At 40.0% G+C, this 26,443-nt stretch overlaps 1 protein-coding gene across 4 annotated transcripts in view; it reads left to right on the top strand.

The window, feature by feature from the left end:
• Positions 1 to 26,443, top strand: part of ankrd13b.L (ankyrin repeat domain 13B L homeolog) — a 114,825-nt gene that overhangs the window by 76,132 nt on the left and 12,250 nt on the right. For all 4 annotated transcript variants that reach the window (XM_041581672.1, XM_041581671.1, XM_041581674.1 and 1 more), the window contains exons 2-6: positions 8,484 to 8,619; positions 15,632 to 15,756; positions 18,098 to 18,143; positions 24,071 to 24,214; positions 25,476 to 25,665. In XM_041581672.1, coding sequence (XP_041437606.1) covers positions 8,484 to 8,619; positions 15,632 to 15,756; positions 18,098 to 18,143; positions 24,071 to 24,214; positions 25,476 to 25,665 — 641 coding nt within the window. The remainder of the gene's footprint in view (positions 1 to 8,483; positions 8,620 to 15,631; positions 15,757 to 18,097; positions 18,144 to 24,070; positions 24,215 to 25,475; positions 25,666 to 26,443) is intronic.

Raw genomic sequence — 26,443 nt, 5'->3', positions numbered from 1 at the left:
CCCATGGGCAGTTACCTATAGCAACCAATCAGTGATTAGCTTTGTAAAGCCAGTTGCAAGTAGAACAATGAAAGCAGCAATCTGATTGGTTACCAGGGGCTACTGGCCATCGGCAAATTTGACTAGTTGTGATAAATGACCCCCATTGTGTTCAACTAGGCCTGTTACGTAGATTTTAGTATGTAAGGCCTGTAAGGGTGTCGCAACAGTGTAGGCATTCATATCACACATATGTGTGCACATATCACAGAGGCCATACTTACCTCTATGAGCTTCTACTGCCATTATTAGGATGACAGATGGTGTGGATATATTTTTTTTTATTTTTTTTTAATTAGTAGAACATTTTTCATAAATAGTATAGTCACAGAAATACAAAAAGATAAAAAGTAGATAAGGCAATTACATCGATATTCTCTGCATGATATAGTATACAATATACACAATAAGCAAAAAACTTGTATAGTTATACCACGTGGTGCTGCTGGAGTGACGGGGTGGATTTATACACCAGGCAACAGAGTTTGGGCATAACACAGCATGACTGGAAAATAACTGTAGCTAGGAGGTAACAAAAGCCATAGGCAAAAATCTACTGGAAATCACTTCTGCGAGGTTGACATCACTGCTAAAGGTGGCCATACACGGAGAGATCCGCTCGTTTGGCAATGTCGCCAAACGAGCGGATCTCTCCCCGATATGCCCACCTTGAGGTCCCTAGGGCCCAACGATCGGATCCTAACGAATAGTAATGGGTGGTCAGATCACAGGACCGCATCAAGGAATAGATGCGGCCGCGATTCGACGGGATTTTTCGTTGACTTTTGGCCAGATCTTGATTGGTGAAGCCCGTCGGGGGGCCCCAATACACGGGCCAATAAGCTGCCAACACGGTCTGTTGGCAGCTTTTATTGGCCAGTGTATGGCCACCTTTAGTGCTGTGGTTCCTAAACTGTGGGGTTGCCCTCCATGGAGGCCAAGAGCACTGGGGCTTAGCTTGAAGGCCATTGTTCTCTATTTGCTCTCCTAGATAGACCTGGAAGTCCAGCTTGAGATTTAGGGTAAAAACCTGATTGACTGATACACCAATGTTTTATTTATGTCTATAACCTTTTTATGCACTGGTGGCCCTAATCAAAGGTTGAAACACAAGGTTGCAAGTGCAAGTAGAGTCCCATACCTATGAGGCTTGGTAGCGTAACTCCTCAGGTTAGTGGCACCACTAAAAACAAGGCTACGTTCATCTGAGAAATGGAAATCATTGCATTGAGTAAGGCGGGCACCTGCACAGTGTCTGTGATCAGTCAGCGATCCATTGAACTGTGCCAGCTGCTTGGGGTTAGTGAAGCTAGTGGAGAGAAGGATGGAATAATTCCTATTTTCTGCACTGCTTCCCCTGTGGCTGTAAGAGGTTCCCAGGGGAGGACTGATTGAGTAAGACACAGGAGGTACAGGACCCGGGCAGGCTACATATGGGGAATAATTCGGTAATAATAAGGTTAGCTCTTCTGTAAAATGAACTAAATTGGATGCCGGTTGTATCTTTCACTTGGAAGGTATTTGAATTCTTTTCGAAAGCAGAAAATAATATTCTTCCCTCGTACTAATAAAAAGCATACTGTGTGTCTAGCAGGGAGGCATGTGAAACTGTATGGCAGAAATATGTGATATACAGCTCTTTTCTTTCTTAGGAAAAAAGCATTTACCCTAGGCTCCTAATATCAAAGGGATAGGTACAAGGAGCATGTCTAAAAACTGTTTTTTTATCTGAGATTTACAGCATAAACAGGAGATACCTATCTTAATCCCTACCTAGTTATAATCATTTTATTAAAGCAATCTGAAGAACGTATACATTATCTCATGTCTGGGTACCATCTTTCTGTCCACGCTGCACCCCCTCACTCCAATAATATATCTAATTTGTAGGGACGACTGTATCATTTTAAGAGCTTGATGCAGGCAGCATGCTTTGACAAATCTATAGCAAGAGATTATTATATAAAGATAGTAAAGGTATGGGATTCATTATCCGGAAAAACCCATTATCCAGAAAGCTCCAGATTACAGAAAGGCCATCTCCCATAGACTCAATTTTATCCAAATAATCCAAATTTTGAAAAATGATTTCCTTTTTTCTCTGTAATAATAAAACAGTACCTTGTACTTTATCCAAACTAAGATATGATTAATCCTTATTGGCATCAAACCAGCCTATTTGGGTTTATTTAATGTTTACATGATTTTCTAATTATGCAGATCCAAATTAAGGAAAGATCCCTTATCTGAAAAACCTCAGGTCCCGAGCATTCTGGATAACAGGTCTCATACCTGTACTAAATGGTATAGGTTTTTATATAGGCCTACAATGGCAAAAAGATGGGCTGATGGGAATAGTCCTAGGCTGGGGACCGCTATGAAATGCTCTGCTACTCAGACTTTGCCACCCCAGCATGGCAAAAACCCAGTGCAGCCTAGAAGTACTCTCTGATTGTAAGAGTAATGTCTATCCTCGTTATACAGGTATGGGACCTGTTATCCAGAATGTTGGGCACCTGGTGTTTTCCAGATAAGGGATCTTTCTGTAATTGGATCACCATACTTAAAGTCTGTTAAAAAAATATTTAACCATTAAATAAACTCAATAGGATTGTTTTGCTTCCAATAAGGATTAATAACTTAGTTTGGATCAAGTACAAGGTACTGTTTTATTATTACAGAGAAAAAGGAAATCCTTTTTAAAAACGTGAATTATTTGATTAAAATGGAGTCTATGGGAGATGGGATGATGGGTTTCTGGATAAAGGATCCCATACCAGTATCTGCATTTATTCATAGGAGCTGTCATATTGCCTGTCTCAGCTCAGGCAATATATGACTAGGCAAGCGAAACGCCAGCTCACGTGTATGGATACAACTATAAAGAGAAGAAATATTTTGTGCTCAGAATATAATATTCTCATGCATCTGATTAAGTGAAGATAAAGATGACTTCTCAATAAGGTGCTCCGTCCCTATATCTACTGACAAGGTAAGTGCAATAGAAGGGTTCATGTGACCTTTATTCTTTGAGCACATAGCAATGGATCAACCCTGTGAGACGCTGACAATTAATTCTGTTTGTATGTAATCTCCAAACTGAGCAAGATTGGATTGAGTTTATTTAAAAGATTATGGTTGATTACATGTCTGATGGTTATTATTACTGTATTAGCTCTTGTCTACTGGAAATGATAGCATTCATAGATTTAAACTAAACCCATCCATTAGGGAGATAATGATCCAGCCCTGGTAATTGAGTATGATTGTATTAAAATGCCAGGAATGGTTGATTATCTTCCTGAGAACATGGAGATTGGTTATAGGGATCATTCCTATAGTAGTGTATTAAAGGGTTTGTTCACCCTTAACTTTTAGTATGATGTAGAGCAGAGTCCTGCATCGAGTCCGGTACCCGCGGAATACCGGCAAAGTGGTTGGGTTTCGGGCAAAAAGTCTCTGAATCCTTGGCCGTGTGGGCAGTCTGCAGGTAACCCCGCTGGGTACCCAACAAAGGTGTGGGCTTGATCCCTCCCGCCCACTCTTGCGGTTCTTCAAGTTTTAAATTTGGCAAGATTCGGCACCGGAGTGACGTCACTTCCAGGCAAATGTGACATCACTTTCGGTTTCACATGTCCACCGGGTCGGAAGGTTAGTTGGCCTATTGCGGGTCGAGTAGCGGGAACGTGCGGGTCAAATTGCAGGTTGCGGGGTCGGGTTGCAGGTACGGGTTTGTACGGGTTTCAAAAGATGGACCCACGCAGGATGTAGAGAGTGATATTCTGATACGGTTTGCAATTGGTTTTAATATTTTATTATTTGTGGTTTTTGAGTTATTTCGCTTCTTTTTTTTTTTTAAAGTTTTATTTAGCTTCTTATTCAGCAGCTCTCCAGTTTGCAATTTTAGCAATCTGGTTGCTAGGGTCCAAATTACCCTAGCAACCATGCACTAATTTGAATCAGAGACTGGAATATGAATAAGAGAGGCCTGAATAGAAAGATGGAAAAGGCAAATAATTCAGAAGCTAAAAAATAAGAGAAAAAAGTTGCTTAAAATTAGGAGCTCTATAACATACTAAAACTTAACTTAAAGGTGAACATTACAACCCCATTAAAACAGTTGTAAAGCACCATTTTTTTCACTCATAATACACCTTGCTTCTTTTGCACATGCCAGGCACATATCTTTCCACCTTTGGAATCGAGTGCAAAGATTTGCTCCTCACAGCAAATGTGCAATAGAGTGCAACTTGTACCCAGCATGTAAGCGGTAGCTTGGCTTTCTGGCAGCCATATGAACAAAGTAGCAAGGTTTTCTCTGCACTCAGAATATGTTGTTACTAGTACATCACAAATTGTATTTTCTGTACATAAACCAATGGCTCATTATACTCAGTGTTAATTGGCAGTGATGGGTGAAATTTATTCGCCAGGCGAGAATTTGCGGCGAATTCCCTCGATTCCCCGCAGGCGAATAAATTCACGAAAATTCGCTGGTGTCAAAAAAAATGGACGCCGGCGTCCGTTTTGCGAATTTGACGGGAAATTCGCAAATTTTATGGCGAAACACCCCAAATTCGACCATCACTATTAATTGGTTAATGAGACTAAACATTATTCCTGCTCACTTTGAACAGCGCAGGGGCAACAATGGCTATAAGCGCTCTAATTTCAGCCTTCATAGTCAGATGCACCCTAAGAATACAAATTGTTATTGCTTGATACTCTGAGAAGGAAAAACCCACAGAGTGCCAAAGAGGGCCACATGTGCTAATTAAGACTAATACAAATACATTGCCCCCAGGTAGCTGCTCATTGAATTCAATTTTCTGGGGGAAATAACAGGCAGGCGTGTAGAACCATGTATGTACAATGTTTGCAGAGTAGTTTAGGCGTATTTGGTTTTGTCAATATGATGAGAGCTCCCTCGGGAGCAGGAGATATTTGCAGTGAATGTGAAACAAGTTCTAGGCCTTGTACCCAGGAGTGTTTAATGGGTTAACTGATGTCATGCTCCTCTGCAGGTCTGAACCTACAAGCATGGAGATCAGTGCTGAATGCTGAAAAAAATATTATTATTTATGGCCCTATTTTATCTGTATCACAAGAAAACTGCGACAAATTTCTTTTAAAAACATCACTGCCTTTCAACAATAAGTGGCTTAATGTGTGCACAGAAAACCCATCATTTATTCATAGGAATGGCAACTGCCATGTTTGTGGTCTCAATAAGCAAAAAAATAAGCGGCAGCAGATGAAGTCCCCAGTAATGGTTGAAATATATTATATGTATGTATATCTTGCTATATGTTAGGCTTCTCTCTATACAACACTGCACATATGAACTTCTTAAACCAAGTTTTTTTCTTATAATAATCTCTGTCCTCCTACCTAAAGGGGTCGTTCACCTTTAATTTAACTTTAAGTATGATGCAGACGGTGATATTCTGAGACAATTTGCAATTGGTTTACATTCTTTACATTTATTTTTATTATTTGTGGTTTTTAGCTTTTTATTCAGCAGCTCTCCAGTTTGCAATTTCAGCGATGTGGTTGCTAGGGTCCAAATTACCATAGCAACCATGTATTGATATGATTACGGGACAGAAATATGAATAAGAGAGGGCCTGAATAGAAAGATGAGTATTAAAAAGTAGCAACAATAATACATTTGTAGCCTTACAGAGTCTTTGTTTTTAGATGGGGTCAGCGACCTCCATCTGAAAGCTGGAAAGAGTCAGATGAAAAAAGCAAATATATATATATATATATATATATATATATATATATATATATATATATATATATATAGATAGATATATATATATATATAGATATATATATAATAAGAAAAGATAAAGACTAATTTAAAAGTAAGCTTAGAATACTATAATTTACTAAAAGTTAAAGGTGAACCACCCCTTTAACTTTGCTGTTTTTAAGGAGACCCATTTTTTTTAAACAGCCCCTGTTTGGTGGCTGAATGAATTCTTGAGCTCTGATAAAGATTGAAACTCATACGTAGCACTAGGGCTGCATGAAAGTCACAAATCGCAGGGGTTAAGGGACAATAAAACGAAGATAAAAAAAAAAGCTACTTAGAACTGTATCTATTTTCTCTTTGGAAGTACAGCAGATGAAGCTTTTAGAAGCAATTGGGGAATAATGAAAAGGAAATAACATGTTCACCCTTCTTTCCATCATGGTTGTTCCCTTGAGTCTCCATCCACAGCCTTAGCTGTAATCCTCTTGTGTGGACAAGACACAGGTGCTCATAGTGTCATACACTAAGATTGTCATCCCATTCAATGTTATATTATACAAATTACATCTTATACCCTTTATATTATTTTGGAGCAATGACATAGTTTGAGGGTCTTTCTAATATGGTCTGTCTGACCTTGAATTCTAGTATAAGTAGTTCAGATTTGGTTCAAGATGTTACTTGAACCTGAATTTTACAGTTTCAGAAGAGTCAATTAGAGAAATATTGACATTCAGCCAGGGTCTAGGTTGGTTGGTTGTTGTGCCAGCAGGAGTAAAATGTAATGCAGAAAGCACGTCAGTATCTCTGTGCAATGCATCCTCCATTCTTCCCATTTCACTGGTACCTTGTCCTGCTCATGCCTGGATGCTCAGTGCTCTTAGCAAGTCAAGTCTAATGAAAAATTAACCTTCTTTCCTTTTTATGGAAGTGTTCTTCGCAGGAGCTGAGGGAAAGGAGAGGGAGGGGGGATGCAAAGACCACAGGAGACATGCTCTGTCTGGCTTCTGTTGCACGAAAAATTGATAGATGAGCTGCGGCAGTTTATTTCTGCTAGTCATTGCTCCCATCTTTGTGTTTGCTTGCAAAGCCGGAGATTGAAGAAAAGCAACAAAGATGACGGCATTATAAAGGTGATTCAGTTTGTTAAAGGTAATTTAATTTGTTTCGGAGGGTTCAGTGCTTAGTGCTTTCAATACAACACAAAAACATTTTTAGATTTTATAATGTGCACAAAATAAAAGGTTTCCTTCCCTGTACTTGAACAAAGACAGTCAGCAGTTAAATCCTAATAGAGTGATGCGCTTTCATGTGTCAATTAGAATGATCAAAATCTGCCTTGGCTTCAACAGGGGGTATTTAATTTCTAACTGGAGAGTAACGCTGCACATTTCTGCTGCAATAAGGACTGGGATTGTTTGGGTAAGGCTGCCAAGCAAGAGGCTGCTAATCTCACTACCGCTGTGCTGACGGTTGCAGGCTCCAAAGGGCTTAGTTTACCCAGTTGAAGTTAATAAAAGAACATCCCTAACAGATTTCCAGGTATGGGATCTGTTGGAAACCCATTATCCAGAAAGACCCAAATTAAGGGAAGGCCTTCTCCCGTAGACTCCAATTAATTACAATTTTCCCTGTAATAATAAAGCAGTACCTTGTACTTGATCCAAACTAAGATATAAATTATCCCCATTGGAGGCAAAACAATCTTATTGGGTTTAGTTTGTGTTTAAAAGATTTTTTAGTACACTTAAAGGTATTTAGATCGAAATTACAGAAAACCACTTATCCGGAAAATCCCAGGTCCCGAGCATTCTGGATAGCATTTCCTATACCTGTATCTAAATATGTGTACACAGTATAATACTTTTAACATGATTCACCCCTCATATTGGGACTGGGGCATGGGGTAAATATCTCTTTTGCCCTACCCTAAATTAAATGGGGGGCCATATAATTAAAGTTAAAAAGCGTGCACCAGGGTACAAATCAATAGCCACCAATCAGAGAGTAATTTTAAAGGTCCAAGACAAATCTGGTACAGCAATAAGGGGTGGAAAATTGTTAGTGTTCATTTACTAAGCATTTCTGCCTTGTACTGAATATAAAATCTGTTTTTGGGGTGCAAAGTGGTGCAAGGTGCAAGGCAGCCCTATGTTTACTGCTGGTTATAGGACAGGCTTTAGGTCTTTGCATACTTATGTGCAAGAAACATAGTATTTTTTGCTCCTTCCACCCAGCCATGGACTATGTGAATAACCCTCAGATCAGTTCATCTGTAAGTGCTACTGGCTAAATGACTATTAGGGGTTACTTGACCTGGTGTTACTTGTATTACATTTCCCCTTAATTATCAGCTCTACCAATAAAGCACATCTTCCAAATTACTAAAAACATTTAAAGAATATTACAAAATATTCTTTCAAGGCAAGGAACGTGTTAAACTTTATTTACAGTTTATGCCGCCAATATATTCTGCAGCAAATTAGTCCCTGCCCCAGTAGAGCTTACAATCTAAGGCCCCTATGACATACAAACACTAGGGTCAGTTTTATCATGAGCCAATTAACCTGCCTGTATGTTCTTGGAGTAGTACTTGAAGGAAACCCACACAGAGGTACAGTAGGATTGATACATGGAGTACAATGGTGTAAATCCATTTTCTTCTTCTTCTTTTTTCTAGGAGCATATTGAGCAGGTAGACCCACGGGGGCGTACCCCTCTTCACCTTGCTACTACACTGGGTCACCTGGAATGCGCAAAAGTTTTGCTAAAACATGGTGCCGACGTTAGCAAAGAGAACCGCAGTGGTTGGACGGGTAAGAGCTGGTGATGCTTGTGCTTATCTTAAAACAGAACTGTAATAAGGTTAAGCCTGCAGATGAAATATCTTCCACCTGTTTTCATAGAAGTGTTACAATATGGAATTACATAGCATTAGAATAAAGTTGAGTTTTAATTGCTTTATTGTTGTAGCCGTAGACTGAGGGTATTTAAAGAATCCCTTCTCATAATGAGCACATGGAGGCAGAACTTTGACTTACAAGACCTTTGACAGCCACTAAGACCAAAAGAATACACCAATGGTTTTACGTTGCCTTTATATGTTAGCATGTGGCTTGTAGAGTGAGACAGTATGTTAAGGGCACATTAACCTCATTTTTTTCTATGCATATTAAGGAACTACAGGTATGGGATCCGTTATCCGGAAACCTGTTATCCAGAAAGGTCCGAATTACAGAAGGGCCGTCTCCCATAGACTCCATTTTATCCAAATAATTCAAATTTTTAAAAATGATTTCCTTTTTCTCTTTAATAATAAAAAACAGGACTTTGTACTTGATCCAAAATAAGATTTAATTAATCCTTTTTGGAAGCAAAACCAGACTATTGAGTTTATTTAATGTTTACATGATTTTCTAGTAGACTTAAGGTATGATACATTATATGGAAAACCCCAAGTCCCAAGCACTGTGAAAAACAGGTCCCATACCTGTATCAACCTTTTTTTAAAATCTAGTTTGCCAGTGTACCATATGCGCCACTCAGTGGCGTAACTAGAGTTTGTGGTGCCTCCTTTCAGGGGGCCTCCCAGTGAGGAACTTTCAGTGCTCCCTCCATTTATATTAGTCTTATGCCACAGGATCATTGGCCTAAACCTAGTAATCCTAATAAGTACCCCTGCACCAAAATTGCCATGGTCTCAGACCATTAAATATTCAAGTTACAGGTCAGTCAGGTTATACTAGTGTTCACCACCGTTTTCACTAACAAAAAATTGCCCTGCAGTTGCACGACGCCTACTCCTAGAGCTGAGTCAGCTTATGAGCAGCAGCCTGCACACTGTCTCTCACTGCTGCTGCCTCTAAACTAATTGCGCCAAACCAGAGGAGCACAAATCACTCTGTCCTCCCTATCCGGACCTCCCCTCCCTTCACTTTTTCCTCCCACTCCCTTCCTAGCGGGCTCAGTGGGCAGTGATTTAGGTCCCATCACACACCCCGGAGGTAGCAGGGCCCTTCAGGATTCAGGGCCCCCCTGCATTGCAGGCAGCCCCGGACTGGCAATCTGTGGGCTCTGGCAAATGCCAGAGGGGCTGCTATAAGGTGCCATAGAAAGTCAGTATTTATTGGGCTGGTGGGAGCTGTGTGGGCCTCTGTGTGGGCTGATTGGGCCTCTGTGTACCTGAAATGCCAGGGCCTATTTTAATTCTCAGTCCGGACCTAATAGCAGGGTCTATGGGGCCTTATTTACGCCACTGTATGGTGCTGTTGCAGATTAGGAAGTGAAGAGGAGCCTCAACTCTTATATAGTGAATAATAATATAAAATATAAGGACATTCTAAGTTTCATGACCATATAAAAGCACAAGGCCGAAGGTCATGGAATTCCGAGATGACTTTTAATATTCTCATATTTTACAACAGGTTTTCATTATTTATTATAATACACAAGTTTCAGTGAGTCATGTGACAGAAATGACTTCACTAAGCACCAATTATAAGTGATGACATCACTAAGCATATCATTTACAGGATATAAAGAGCTCTTGTGTATTATAACATGGGATCTGTTACCTGGAAACCAGTTATCCAGAAAGCTCAGGATTATGGAAAGGCCATCTCCCATAGACTCCATTTTATCCAAATAATCAAAATTTTAAAAAACGATTTGCTTTTTCTTTGTATTAATATTAAAACTCTACCTTGTACTTGGTTTAAATGAAGATATAATTAATCCTTATTGGAAGCAAAACAAGCTTTGATGAGACAATCGATCCAAATCACACACACACTGTGCAGATAATTGCAATATCTACCTTGTATGCCTTTAAAGGGCATGTAAAGTCTAAAATAGCATAAGGCTAGAAATGCTGTATTTTGTATACTAAATATAAACATGAACTTACTGCACCACAAGCCTAATCAAACAAATAATTTATGCTTTCAAAGTTGGCTACAGGGGGTCACCATCTTGTAACTTTGTTAAACATCTTTGCAAGACTAAGACTGTGCACATGCTCAGTGTGGTCTGGGCTGCTTAGGGATCGTCATAAACAAAGCTGCTTGAGTTCTGCATGGCTGGGAAGTAAGGCGGGGGCTCCCCCTGCTGTACATAAGTATGATTGTTTCCCTGCTCAGTGTAGTAATATATTAGGGACCATCTGACAATTCCTATCCACAGCAGTAAATGAAGGGAGAATGTCACTGCATACAGTCAGGTTTCTTATAAAAACGGCACGAATTTTTTAATTAAAGTATACTGGAGATAGGTTTCTTTTTCATTAAAGAAAGTAAAAATGGGATTTTATTTTTTTGCCTTTACATGCCCTTTAAGAGCCAGGTATTTATGTACCACTAATAAAATATTATTGATGAACATCCATTATCCAGACAACCCTTCAAGTGAATTCCAAAGTTCTGTTGAAAGTGAGAACCTGGCCTATACTGGCATCCTCATAGCTACTGGGAAACACTCTCTGCAGGAATATAAGCATTTTGTACTAGCAGAAGATGTGATGTGATACCAATAAAAATAACATCTCTTTATCAGACATAATATAGTAAGCATTGGGTGATTGATTTATGTAAAAATAAATGCAAGCTATTGAGATTTAAGAACAGCATGTCTTCATCAGGCATAATATAGTCCTATATGTAAAAATAATGCAAGTTTTCAAGATCAAGAATTTAAAATGTCATCTCTTCACATAAAATATTAAGGATAAAATATATTAACATAATATATAGCATAATAGCATAATATATTAAGGAACTGTAAGGAAGAGATGTCTGCATTTTTTTACATAAATTAGCAGTAAATGGTTCCTCGTTAGCAAAGAATATCCTCTTTTTTTTCTTATTCTGTGTTATGGTACAGAGCTCTATTACTAATGCAATGGAGCAGCACTGTATTTATGACATACACTGTCCTGTCCCATTCCTCTGTCCACCCCCTCCCCAATTGGCACATTTGCAGGAGAGTCTTTGTGCATCCCCGACTGCAGAAACATGGGGTACCACCCTGCCCATCAGTGGGGGTGAAATTTTAAAATCCATTTTTTCCCTATATAGGCACCTGAGAGCTGCTCCTCTAAATCTACCAACCTAGGCAAGTGCCCTTGTGTGTCGATATAGCTGATATGCCCCTGGAATAAAATAATATTTTTATTTTAGAAGGTGAGCCATGCCTAGTACAGTCTGTATTTGAATGCTTTTCATCTATGGTGCTAGAAAAGCTGTGAAAGCCATAATGCCCCATGTTTGGAATAGCAGGCGCTAAAAAGCAGTTTATTGATAAAAGACACAAACACAGATATGAAATTGTATTGAGGAAAGTGTTGCACTGTCACACATTATTGACAACAGTAGAGCAGCACTTGTTAAACTGTGAGGTTGGACCAACATGGAGATTTATTTTAAAATTGGATTGCACTGCAATAATTAATCAGCACAATAACTGAATGGAGAAGAAGTGCAGAATAGACAGGTATGGTGATGCATGAGCCAGAAATAGTTATGACAATAAACAGTCTTTATTCCCAGTATAACCACACGCACGAGAAGTGTTTCCTAGAGCTGTTCTTGGCACATGCTTTCAGTAGGAATATGACTGTGTCTCTCTTCATTTGCACATTATTGGGAATCTAAAACCCCTAGGAAATGTGTTTTCCTTTAATTACTCATATGGCAAAGGGCTGCTGTGCCATTTCCCAAAGCCAACAGCCGTATGTTGCTTAAAGTGAAACTGTCATTCCTAAAAATGTACCTTTCATTGTTGTTGGGCAGTTTTCTAAGCTTTCTAATCTCAAACACTTTGCTAATAAATCCTGCAGTGGATTTTGAATAAGATCTTTGATCTTATATAGCTACAATCTTGGGCTGTCGGCCTTCGCTAGGGATGTACCAAATTCACTATCATGGGATTTGCCCAAATCCCCAATCCTTCATAAAAGATTAGGCCGAATCCAAACCATAATTTGCATATGCAAATTAGAGTAAGGAAGGGGTAAAGAGAATAGCAGGTGCAGCGCACGGTGAAAACATTTTTAACTTTCTTGTTTGTGTGACATAAAGTCACTTGATTTTTAGGATTCGATTCGGCCAGGCACTTGGGTTTGGCCCAAATCCAAATCCTGCTGAATCCAGGTCCTGTGTAGCATTTCTTCTCCTAACCCCCACCATGCAGCTGCTAGATGTGTGTGCCTGGGGGCACAGGGGAAGAAAGGCTGTGCCAGTAGAAGTAAGTGGGGGAGGTTCAGTCTTGATTGGGGTTGTTAGCCATCAAAAGCAGCACAGCATGGCCTGTATTCTTTATTTAGGTTTTTATATGTTTTGTAGTTAACTAACAGTAAGTATCAGAGAACATAGTGTGATGTTAGCTTAAACAACATGAACTGAAGAACAGAATGTGTTCTTTTTGTACTGATAAATATTCATTTAAAATCTGTATATTATAAAAGGCTGCAATATATTTGTTTATATTATGCAAGTTGCCATATTTTAGCACATTTTAAAGAATATGTACTACCAGGAATAGGAGTGTAGCTTTGACCACCAATCTGTATTTATTTATTATGTTGTTTCCTTTTGTGACTTTCTCTAGTGCCTCTGCAAATAAGCAGTAGTCCTCTCTTTCTTTATGTCAGGAACTCTAGATGTACTCTCTTTTTTCCTTCCCATCACTGAACTGCTGCATGGAGAGGTCAGGAGGCGTTTCAGCTATGTTAAAGAAAGAGATAAAGATAGTAATTAACCATAGAGAATACACAGGGTACTGTAGTCATAGACCCCATGGCAAAGAGGGTTCTGAGTGTGAAAAAAAGATCCAGTCTTGGTGAAATGGCAGGGTTTGTGTGGGAGTTTGGTATAATTAGGTAGTGGCTGGGGATGTACATGTCAGGGGGAAAGATCCTGTGGTATACAAATGGCCTGTAGGTGTCACTGTGCACACGAGTTATACTGTGTACATAGTACTTTCTATACTGCTTAAAAGCATTAGAGTTGAAGCTACTGTTGAAGTGTAATGGCTGCATGAACCTGCTAATAAAGCACTGTTATACTCCACCCATCCTCGGCTACCAAAACATAACAGATCCCTTACACAAAGGACCCACAAAAAGGATTAAACAAAAAAGGATTACACAAAAAGGATCCAGTCTTAGTGAAATGGCAGAGTTGGTTTGGTTTGTGGTTGGAGTTCTGGTATAATTGGGTAGTGGCTGGTGTGGATCAGGTGGTACATGTCAGGGGGAAAGATCCCTTATACAAAGGATTACACAAAAAGGATCCAGTCTTAGTGAAATGGCAGGGTTGGTTTGGGTTGTGGTTGGAGTTCTGGTATAATTGGGTAGTGGCTGGTGTGGATCAGGTGGTACATTTCAGGGGGATTTTTGTTTTCATTAGGGCCCCATTTTACTTTTTGGCAAGGCCCACCACCAGTGCCAGAACTAGGGATAGGCAGAAGGGGGGTGGGGGGCACCAGGCACATACCTTCTCTGCCGCCTACCCTTAATCCGGTCCCCTGCCTCCACTCTCTTCACTAGTGCTGCTCGTAGTGGTAGAGACTGTGTGAGCGCCTATTGATGGGTGTGTGCGCACAGTCGGGGGTGAGAAATCTCAAAATTACGGGAAGGTCATCTCCCATAGACTCCATTTTAAACAAATAATTCAGAAAGTATTTCCTTTTTCTCTGTAATGATAAAACAGCACCTTGAACTTGATCCAAACTAAGATATAATTAAAGGATTTGTTGGTAGACTTAAAGTATTATGGAAACATCGCTTACCTGGAAAACTCCAGGTCTCAAGCATATCTGAATAATAATACGTCCCATACCTGTATATATGAAATGTGGCTTTCTTATGGATCCAGTCCCATTAAGTACACTAAGTATGTTACCAATCTTCCACAAACTTAGAAAACATAATTGGACCTACAACTGTCAGATCCCATATGCACACAGCTGCTTCCTGTAGATTAGATCTCTTCGTCCTGCAACATCTTTTTGGGTCAGGCCACACAGGGCGTTTTGGGGAGATTTGGTCGCCTGGCGACTAATCGCCTAGTTTTTGCGGCGACCAATCTCCCCAAATGCCTTCCCTGAATATGTGGCGGTTAAAATGAAAAAACGCCAGCGCTAATCACACACGGTGCTTCGTTTTCCGAAGTCGCCCGAAGTTTCCTCGTGAGGAATAGGGAAGGTGTTTGGGGGATCTTTCCATAATTTAGATCTTCATACCTTAAATCTACTAGGAAATTAAATAAACATTAAACAAACCCGATAGGCTATTTTTGCTTCCATAAGGATTCATTTTATGTTCGTTGGGATCAAGTACAAGGTGCTGTTTTATTATTACAAAAAAAAGGAAATCATTTTTAAACATTTGGATTATTTGGATAAAATGGAGTCGACCTTTCCGTAATTCGGAGCTTTCTGGATAACGGGTTTCCTGGATAACTGATCCCATACCTGTACAAGGTACTGTTTTATTATTATTATACAGAAAAGGGAAATCATTTTTTTTTTAAAAAAACGAGTCTAACATAAATGGCCTTACCGTAATTCTAAGCTTTCTGGATAATAGGTTTCCAGATAATGGATCCTATACCTGTACCTCAGTTTTCAATTTCTACCCTGTTAAAGACATATATTTCCTCTATCTTATTATACTCTCCCTTTGTACAGCTTAGAAAATTCAGTCCCCAACTGACCAGAGGCAGAGAAAACAATGAGATATTGATGATTAGATGGAGACTGGAGAGCTTATGTAGGTAATGCTTTGGACATTGTTAACCACAGCTTGATGCAATTTCTCTATTGGCCCCCCAGTGCTTCAGGAGGCTGTCAGCACACGGGACTTAGAATTGGTGCGGCTGGTATTAAGGTATCGTGATTACCAGAGGGCCATCAAGCGGTTGGCAGGGATTCCCATTCTACTGGAGAAACTTCGGAAGGTAATATATCCCCATGGATTCTGAGTCTTGATATTTTGTGCTGTTGTTAGTTTTTATTGATTCCTTACTTTAAGGGGCCGTTCACCTTTAAATTAACTTTTAGTAAAATGTTAATTCTGATTAATATTCTGAAAAAACTTTGCAATTGCTTTTAATTTTTTATTATTTGTGGTTTTTAGTTATTTAGCTCTTTATTCAGCAGCTCTCCAAGTTGGAATTTCAGCAATCTTGTTGCTAGGGTCCAAATTAGCCAAACAACCTTGCATTGATTTGAATTAGTGACTAAATAGAAGAGGCCTGAATAAAAAGACGAGTAATAAAAAGTACCAATAACAGTCCATATGTAACCTTACAGAGCATTTGTTTTTTAGATGGGGTCAGTGACCCCCCCGATTTAAAAACCTGGAAATAGTCAGAAGAAGAAGGCAAATAATTCAAAATAATGACGAAATAATGAAGGCCATTTTGGTACCAGGGCCATTTTGGAACTAGGGTTGCCACCTGTCCGGTTTTGACCCGGACAGCCCGGTATTTTGAGGGGCTGCCTGGGTCTATACTTCCTGCCCGGTTTTCCAAAAAGGAAAACCGGGCAGGATTCCCTTGATTGACACGGCCCACTGAGGTCACGGGTCCGCCCACTGACGTCACCGGCACGCCCACTGACGTCACAGACACCCCCCGCCTGGTCTCAGCCAGACATAAAAATGGCAACCCTAGTTTGCATTTAAAACGTTGGTAAAAACCATTTGCCCTATGATCATACCACCACAGATATCATGTATGATGTTTGGTCACATGGATAACTGGTTGAATGTAGGTTTGAACGCATGTACCCAGCTTTAGGCTTGCACTGGTCATAGCAGAGGGGAGACTTCTCCTACACTGTACTTATCCCCATCCCTGCAGGTATACAATGTAAGCCGCAGATCAGTCCTGCAGGGCAGCTTTTACTTAAATGAATATAATATAGATTGACTGTTAGGCACAATCCCTGCAGCTTTTCTGGGAAGTAATAGTTGTGCTCCATGGTGCAGAGGTGTAGACACAGTTCTTATATGATATTTGCAGTAAAGTTCAACATGCTTTTTATATATTTTTCTAGCCTTGTAAACCTTTCCGAGACAAACCTCTAAGCATTTCTGTTTCTTTTCTCCTCTGGGAAACTGCACAGAAAATAAAACTTGAAAATTGATTTTGTTTTCACAGTATGACATTTTTATGCAGGAAACTGTATTAATAAACACCACTTTGCTTGATGTTTCAGAACTAGGCAGTTTGGAGTAATTGTTATTATTAAACAGCACTTTGCAGAGATTTTCAACCATTCACATAAGCCTCTACACCAAAGGAGCTGCACTCCTTGCCATCTACACACACACAATATATAAGACTTGTAGAAATGAACCAGGTGTTATGAACAAAAATGTAGACTCACCACATCACAAGGGAGGTCCAGGTGCCCATGCCCCAGTCCTTCATCTTGAGGAGAAACATCAAACAGTTCTTGCATACATGAGCCGGCACAGATTACAGGTTATATGAGATGAACAGGGTGCTCTAAAGCATTTCCATAGTTAAAAAAGGTCAATATTTACTACTGTTTGTGGAAAATATGTTAAATATATTACTCTATGATTATTTCTTTGATTTTTACAAGTAAATTCTGGGACATTTCTGGGAAAGTTGAACAGGTACACGCTGAAAAGCTTTTAGTTAATATTTATAACAAGAAATAAATACAGTGCATTAGCTCTTTCAATCAAATTCAGAGCACAGTGCCCTCGTCAATGGATCCTTCAGCTGCCTACATTATTGCTGTCACCAGATACGTGTTACTGTCTCCAGTGCCAACCATTCCTCATTTCCCAGGCTTCTCCTATTCTCAGGTTCTGTATCTGCTCTTTCCTTCTTTAGAGACTGATCCCAACTTATATGTCATGTTATATGAGCGGGTGTACATGGATTCTTCCACAAGTGTTTTATATTAGAACAAAATGTGCCACCTATCAGGGCTATTTGGTAAATTGTGGCATGGTAGGCCACTTTCCCAATCTACAGTATATACCAGGTATGCATCAGGTTTTCCGGTTGGCAAATCAAGACAATAACTAGGGACAAGTGGTAGGTAGGGAGAGGATTATTTTGACCCCTGAAGTGGAAGATCCCGGCCAACTCATGCTATTTTAATGCCAATCCTTCTTTGTTGACAGATATGATTTAGATTGCCTTGCCTTCTCTAAAGACATCCAGAATTGCTACTAAAAGCTATCTCTCTATTATACATTACTGTTTTATTGAATGTTGGGAATATTTATAGAGTATGTTTTATTTTTTTATACAGGCCCAGGACTTTTATGTAGAAATGAAATGGGAGTTTACCAGCTGGGGTAAGTAGCCAGGCATGAAATAAAGAAAAAATACATTGAACATTACACATTGCACTCAATTGCAGGGCTGGAACTGGGCCACTGGCAAGGTAGGATGGCCAGGTTCCCTATCGAAGGGGCTTTAAGTACATAAAAAAGGAAAGTTCAATCTGCCCCTCTGTCTCAGCAGGGCCAGGTCTGGGGGTATGCAGGCAAAGCACACGAATGGGGTGCAGGTGGTGTCTGGTAGAGTCATGCAGCGGGTCGGGTATCCTCAAAAACCTGCGGTACTCTGTGGGTTGCAGGTAGGCATTTCGGGAGCAGGTATAGACGCGGGTTGGCGGTTCTCCTGGTTAGTGGGTTGGTTGCGGGTCAATAGCGAGTTTTTACTCCTTTTTTTCTGATCACGCCCACTTCTAATGATGTCACTTCTGGTTTACAACGACAGCACTTCCTATTTTGCTCCTTTTTTCCTGATCACGCCTACTTCTAATGATGTCATTACTGGTTTACAATGACAGCACTTCCTGTTTCTTGATGGTCAGCAGGTCACGTATTGGGTTGTGGATAAGGTACTTGTGGGTCGGGTAGCGGGTCCAATCGTATAAGTATGCGGGTTGCTGGTCCGGGTGCGGGTTGCGGGTTGCGGGTCAAGAGTCGTGTTCGGGTTTAACAAATTGGTTCTGCACAGGACTCTAGTGTCTGGGGTGGGTTTGCTGTGCAAACTGAGGTAGACAGGGCCTAGGCCCAAGTAATACTTGCCTTGCGGCTAATAATATATTACCCAGCTCTGACTCTGATGACTGTCTCTAAATAGAACACAGAGGGTTGGAAGTTATTGGTTGGACATATCTAATATAGCTAATCATTGTTTCTAAGTATTAGTCCTAAGGGGCTCCTCGGGTGCTATGGGCTCAGGCACTGATATTGCGCTGGATCCTTTACACCTGCACATACCCCTTTACATGTGAATGTTTGTATCAGTTATGTACAAACCCCCAAACCCAAATTCTCTTTTAAAATCTGGGCGAAAGATGAAGAATAAAAATGCAAACATGAATGAGGCAAATTCAACTATAGAGGGTGCTGTAAGTGCTTGGATGCCGGAGCCTAAGGCCTAGTGCACACTCCAGACATCGGTATGCTATTAGTCTGACTGACACTAATAGAAATTAGATGTGAATGTCCAATCAGTGCTGTGACACTTGCACCCATAGGCTTCGGCTGCTCGGATTTGAATACTGAATGTGATATAGGCCAAATTAACTGACAGACAAATGCTGCCCCCTGCCTTCTCCTGAGATGCCTTTACACCGAATTATCAAAAATATATATCGCATTTACAAACATTTGTGTGCACTATACATACAATAGCATGCAGGCATAAATCCAGCCATCTCTTCCTGGATCCGCAATTATTTTCTTAGGCCTATTAACCAGGAATCAACTTGCTGTCTAGGTCTGTATATTATACCACACCAGACACCAGTGGGGAAACAAGACCTAGGAGTGAGCTGGTGCCAAGATATTTTACTACATATTGTTGATCCTCTAAATGTTGTTGAATTACAAGTTCAACAACAGGGAGACAATATGATAATATACATATGGGACCTGTTATCCAGAATGTTCAGGACCTGGAGTTTTCCAGATAACTGATCTTTCCGTAATTTGGATCTCCATACCTTCAGTCTACTAGAAACGTAAACATTTAATACACCCAAGTAGGCTGGTTTTGCTTCCAATAAGGATAAATTATATCTTAGTTTGGATCAAGTACAAGCTACTGTTTTATTATTACAGAGAAAAGGGAAATATTTTTTTTAAAAATTTGAATTATTTGGAGAAAATAGAGTCTATGGGGTATATTTATCAAAGAGTGAAGTTAGAGATCACCACAATCCGCTAGAGTGAAATACTTCCTCTCTCCATTAATTTCTATGTGATTTTTAAAGAAGAATTAAACCCTAAAGTTAAAAAAACCCTACCTACCCTACATAGACCCCCTCCCCCCAGCCTAAGTGTTACCCCATGCAAATGCCCTTAACATTTTACTTACCCCTCAGGCATCAGCGTTCACGGGCGCCATCTTCTTCTCTTCAGAATGAGACTGGCGTGTCGGCAGTCGGAGCAATTTTCTGTTTTGCAAAAACAAAAAAACTCACAAAAATTGCCGAAGCGCCGGTCTCATTCCGATGATTACAGAAGTGCTGGTCTCGTTCAAAAGATTACCGAAGCGGCTGAAGATGGCGCCCGTGAACTCCGATGCCTGAATCTGCACCGAAGGGTAAGTAAAACGTTAGGGGCATTTGCCCGGGGTAACACTTAGGCTGGGGGAGGAGGGGGGGGTCTATGTAGGGTGGGGGTAGGTTTTTTTTCTCCTTTAAAGGTGTATTTATCAAAATGTGAAAGTGAAAGTTCACCATTTGATAAATACACATTTAAAAATCTCATAGAAATGAATAGAGAGACTGTGACAATCTCTAACTTCACTCTTTGATAAATATACCCCTATGGCTTTCTGGAGAACTGGTTTCCGGTTAACAGATCCCATACCTGTATAAGGAAAATAAACTCCACTTTGAATTAGTTCCTATGACAACCATTTATATGTGCGCGTATTCATAGAAGAGAATATATCAGGGGATATTTCTTTGTGAGAAATGTACCCATTTTAATTACCATATACTAATTGCTTTCAGGCAAGGATCCAGGTGAATGAAATAAAAGCAATCCAGACAAAAAGGAACGACTGCACAATATAAAGTATTAAATATAGCTCTGCTAATGGTAGAAGGGCTGATTTATAATGTGTGAGGTTTAATCCGACACAGTGTTCCTAACAAGCATCGCTTTCAATGAATTCTGCAGAATTCTGAGTACATGCAAAATGCAAAAGGACTTGTTCAGGGCACAGATCAGTGCAGAACAGCTGTCATGAGATTATCATGGTCCATGCTGACAAAGGGAGAACTGCGGACCACATTATGATTAAACAATGCCAACAAAGGTCTCACGCTGAGCTATAGTTAATATGTAACATTATCGCCTCTCTATTTTTAATATAATTTTCACATTTGGAAAACTGCCCGTCTAATAAAGCAGCATTGCTGATAGTGCCTGAATACCCCGCTGAGTTTTTATTTACATTGCTTTTTCACCTCCTCACCTTCCGGCTCTAGACTGCTAGAGAATCGTCGGCTGAACTTAAAGGGACACTAAACTCTAAAATGATCTTATATAAGTGTGATTGATACTAGGAAATGTATATGTATACTATAGGGGTCATTTATGATGTCCATGGTCAGAGGTGCGGGTGTGTGGCCCTTGTGTGCATATGTCCATGCAAATTGGCTGCCGCAAGGTGCAGGCTGTAAGCAAACTTAGGTTCAATCTTATGCTGCGATGCTTGGTCTTTGCCATGTTTAACCACTTTCATCAGGCCCTTTAATTGCTAGGGCACCCTCAACGGTGATGTTGTTACAGGGGATGCAGTGGTTGCTGCCACATCTGCACCTGAAGTGCGCCCTGAGATCTAGATATTCTCAGAAGCAAGAAAAGGAACCATTAAAGGGATCCTGTCATCGGCAAACATGTTTTTTTCAAAACGCATCAGTTAATAGTGCTACTCCAGCAGAATTCTGCACTGAAATCCATTTCTCAAAAGTGCAAACAGATTTTTTTATATTCAATTTTGAAATCTGACATGGGGCTAGACATTTTGTCAATTTCCCAGCTGCCCCAAGTCACTTGTGCCTGCACTTTAGGAGAGAAATGCTTTCTGGCAGGCTGCTGTTTTTCCTTCTCAATGTAACTGAATGTGTCTCAGTGGGACATGGGTTTTTACTATTGAGTGCTGTTCTTAGATCTACCAGGCAGCTTGTATTAGGGAGCTGCTATCTGGTTACCTTCCCATTGTTCTTTTGTTTGGCTGCTGGGGGGGGGGGGAGGGAGGGGGTTGATATCACTCCAACTTGCAGTACAGCAGTAAAGAGTGATTGAAGTTTATCAGAGCACAAGTCACATGACTAGGCTAGACATATTGTCAATTTCCAAGCTGCCCCAAGGCATGTGACTTGTGCTCTGATAAACTTCAATCACTCTTTACTGCTGTACTGCAAGTTGGAGTGATATCACCCCCCTCTCTTCCCCCCCCCCAGCAAAAAAAGAACAATGGGAAGGTAACCAGATAACAGCTCCTTAACACAAGATAACAGCTGGCTGGTAGATCTAAGAACAACACTCAATAGTAAAAACCCATGTCCCACTAAGACTCCTTCAGTTACATTGAGAAGGAAAAACAGCAGCCTGCCAGAAAGCATTTCTCTCCTAAAGTGCAGGCACAAGTCACATGACCAGGGGTAGCTGGGAAATTGACAATATGTCTAGCCCCATGTCAGATTTCAATATTGAATATAAAAAAAAACTGCTTGCTCTTTTGAGAAATGGATTTCAGTGCAGAATTCTGCTGGAGCAGCACTATTAACTGATTCATTTTGAATTTTTTTTTTCCCCATGGCAGTATCCCTTTAAGCAAAGAAAATATAAAAGGATAAAGGGTCATCCAACTCACTACATATGACAGCTCAGTTTTTGAATCTAGTTTATATTAATACAATACAAATCAATTTAGTTCATGCTAATTCCATTAGACATTTTTCTGGGGAAAAGTTTGTAACTTTAAAACTATCTGTATTTTTTTACCTAGCCATTGTTACCTTTAAAAACCAAATAATGATACTTCATTCTTTTATATAGTTATTTAAAAAAAGAGAGCTAACCCCTAAAAAATAATATAGCTAGAAATGCCATGTTTTATATATCAAACATATTGAACCAAATTAAGGGTTCAGCAACTCTCTAGTAGCAATGATTCAGACCTTCAAAGTTCTCATAGGCATTTTCCATCTTGTATGTTGTTAGGAGTTTCTGTGACACGCACATGCTCAGTGAGTGGACTCTGAGCAGCTGTTCAGAAGCTTAGGGGTCATCAGAAATCATCAAGCAGAAAATTAGTCTGCAGTTATTTGTACTGGTTTCTGTGCTGCCATGTAATAATTATCTGTATTAATTACTAATCAGCCTAATATTGTGACATTTCTATTCTATATGTACTGTATATTGTGAGTGGGTCCCTAAGCTCGGGTGACTGACAGCAGCACAGAGCATGTGCAGTGAATCAGCAGAAAAGAAGATGGGGAGCTACTGGGGCATCTTTGGAGACACAGATCTTTACTGCTAAAGGGCTGTGGTTGCCTTGGGCTGGTACATAAGCACAAAACATAATGTACAACATTTCTAGCTACTTCTTTAGTTAAGTTGAGTTCTCCTGAGTGTGTGCCTAGGGTAGCAGTTTCAGGTGGTGGCCCATGGCTGCCTATATAGAAATAAGAAATTCCACCATTTATTTGTAGACTGTTGAGTGAGAGGGCTGTATTCCTCCCCCACCCAATTTCGACATTGCATAGACTATCGGTGAGGATTGTCTTTTCTTGTTCCCCGTGTGGTCAGCTCGGGGCTGTTACATCTGAAATAACTATGGATCCTGCACATTTCTCCTGTTTCTGTATTAACACAGAGCAGCAGTGTCCCAATAATTTCAAATGATTTCTGTAAACCTTTAATGGCAGGCCACAGCTTCAGGAATGCATGCTGTCTATCACCTCTGTTTTCCCATTCCATTTCAATGGAACCCATAATGCAGAAACTAAGCAACTGGCACTTTGTAACTTCTAAATTCTTCATCATAGGCAGGTACAGGGTAAATGTTTTTTTAGGGCTGCACTACAACTATATTTTTGGATTAAGGGGGACACTAAATTTTTCCCCATCACATCTTGCCAAATCAAATGGGATAAGTAACATATTCCAGTGTTTTTGTTTGTTTCACTTTACTCCAGAATCTCTAAAATGTAGGTTTTTTTTTTTGTTCTTTTGTGTTTTAATAGTGCCTTTGGTGTCCAAGATCTGTCCCAGTGACACGTACAAGGTGTGGAAGAGTGGACAAAACCTTCGGGTAGACACCACACTTCTTGGGTTTGATCACATGACGTGGCAGCGAGGCAACCGCAGCTTCATTTTCAAAGGTCAAGGTTGGTATTTTTTTGTAGAGATATTCTTAGAAAAGATATGGCTCTTTGGCCTTTCTCGAGGTGATTTGTGGTGGCAAAATACTTGCTGACATGACTTCCATATACTATAGGGGCATATTTATCAGGAGGTGAAAAGACAATGCTCCTGAAGGTGTGTTTTCACTTAAAAGGGTGGTTCACCTTGAAGTTAACTTTTAGTATGTTATAGAATGCAAATTCTATGTGACTTTCCAACTGACCTTCATTTTTATAGTTTTTGCACAAATTGCCTTCTTCCCACTCTTTTCAGCTTTCAAAAGGGGGTCACTGACTCCATCTAATAACAAATGCTCTGTAAGGCTACAAATCTATTGTTATTGCTACTTTTTTTTACTCGTCTTTCTATCCAGGCCTCCCCTATTCATATTCCAGTCTTTTATTCAAATCAGTGCATGCTAGTGTAATTTGGACCCTAGGGACCAGCAAACTGGAGAGCTGCTAAATAAAAAGCCGAATAACTTGAATAAAATTTGAAAATTGTGTCAGAATCGCTCACTCTATCAATCTCTAAAAGTGAATTAAAAGGTGAACAACCCCTTTAAGGTGGACATAAATTATAAGAACGAGGTTGCCAAACCAGTGGATCTTTCATCAATATGCCCACCTTGAGGTGTGAAATATCGGGTTGATCCAATTATTTGGCCCTTGGGTCAACGATCGGATCATAATTTCTGCTATGCCAGTGGTTGGATCAAGGACACATCAACAAGCAGATGCAGACCTCGATTCAATGGGAAAATCAAACCTGCCCAATCAACAGCTGCCTACTTTTCAGATATTGGTCAGGTGGGGTCATTGGAGAGCTCCATACATATACAGATAAACTGCCAAATTGAATATTTCAAATAAAGGAATGGGTGCGGCTCACCAAAAGTCTTTGTTGGTTTAATTCCACGGGTTATCCTGTGTTCGATATCCCAAATCAATGTATCAATAATGCAGTTAGTTGTGGAACAAACCCAAGGCAGCAAGTTGACTGCCTTGGGTTTGTTCCACAACTAACTGCATTATTGAGATAAGCTGCCAAATTGGTCTGAAGGGCACAAATCAGCAGCTTCTATCTGCCCGTGTGTGGCCATCTACAAAGTGTTGCTCATATGAACATGTGCTACAAGGACTCAGCATGCTGCCATCCTTTAGTGAGTAGTACACATGTATTATATACTGTAACATTCCAGTTTGTAGACTTCTTCTCTAAAAGCATTATTCCCTATATCCACAGACACCAGCGCAGTGGTCATGGAAATTGATCACGACAGACGTGTGGTCTTCACTGAAACCCTGACCTTTGGTTCCCAGGACCATGAAGTTCTCCTGGCTGCTGTGCAGCCCACTGAGGAGCAGGCCATGAGCCGACTGACAGCCCCTGTAGTGACCACTCAGCTGGATACCAAGAACATTGCCTTTGAGAGGTCAGTATAGGGAGAAGCGGGAGACCATATGAATGTCCTTGAGATATGAAGATCTCTGGCAGCGTTCTTCTCTTGTTTGCTATCTTAGCTTCCTTTTTGTACATAAGTAATTATTTGAGAATTTATTAGCCTCCCCACATCACGAATAGTTAATTTGTTCAATGAAATTATTTATCAGAATACAAGGAGCCCAGAAGGGATGGGAGAAGCTCATTACACCTTATTGCCCAAAACCTTTCTTTTACAGGGTGACTGTTGGGAAAGTAGGGTGGGAAATTGATGTAACATGTATTTATGCTAAGAAAAAAATAAAAGCTAGACTCCAGAGAGAATACTCCTTCAGTGTTAAAAAAAAACCTCAAAGACTATGTCTGGGAGCACTTGGATAACACCTGAACTTGGAACTAGCACTTATATGACAGTTTTGCAAACTGTAACCTACAGCACTTTAATACCCCTCCGAATTCTGTCTGTATGTCTGTTACACTCTCATTTAGACTGTAAGCCCTATGGGGTAGGGTCCTCTAGCCTTTTGTCTCCTTGACACTGATCACTTAATCTGTATTGTAAGTATATTTTATATTTATGTGAATTGTATTTCTAATAATGCACTTTTTATTCCAATGACCATTTGTTACTACTAATTTATTGTTTTACTGTACAGTGCTTTGCCCTCAAGGAGCGCTATACAAATAAAAATATACATACATATATTCTTTTATTACCTAGCAACAAATTCCTTTGAAATTGGGGTTGTTTTGGGGAAGCTGTATTAAAT

This window comes from Xenopus laevis, chromosome 2L, assembly GCF_017654675.1.
Source record: "Xenopus laevis strain J_2021 chromosome 2L, Xenopus_laevis_v10.1, whole genome shotgun sequence".
Taxonomy (NCBI): Eukaryota; Metazoa; Chordata; class Amphibia; order Anura; family Pipidae; genus Xenopus; species Xenopus laevis.
This window is presented reverse-complemented; position numbering and strand designations above follow the sequence as displayed.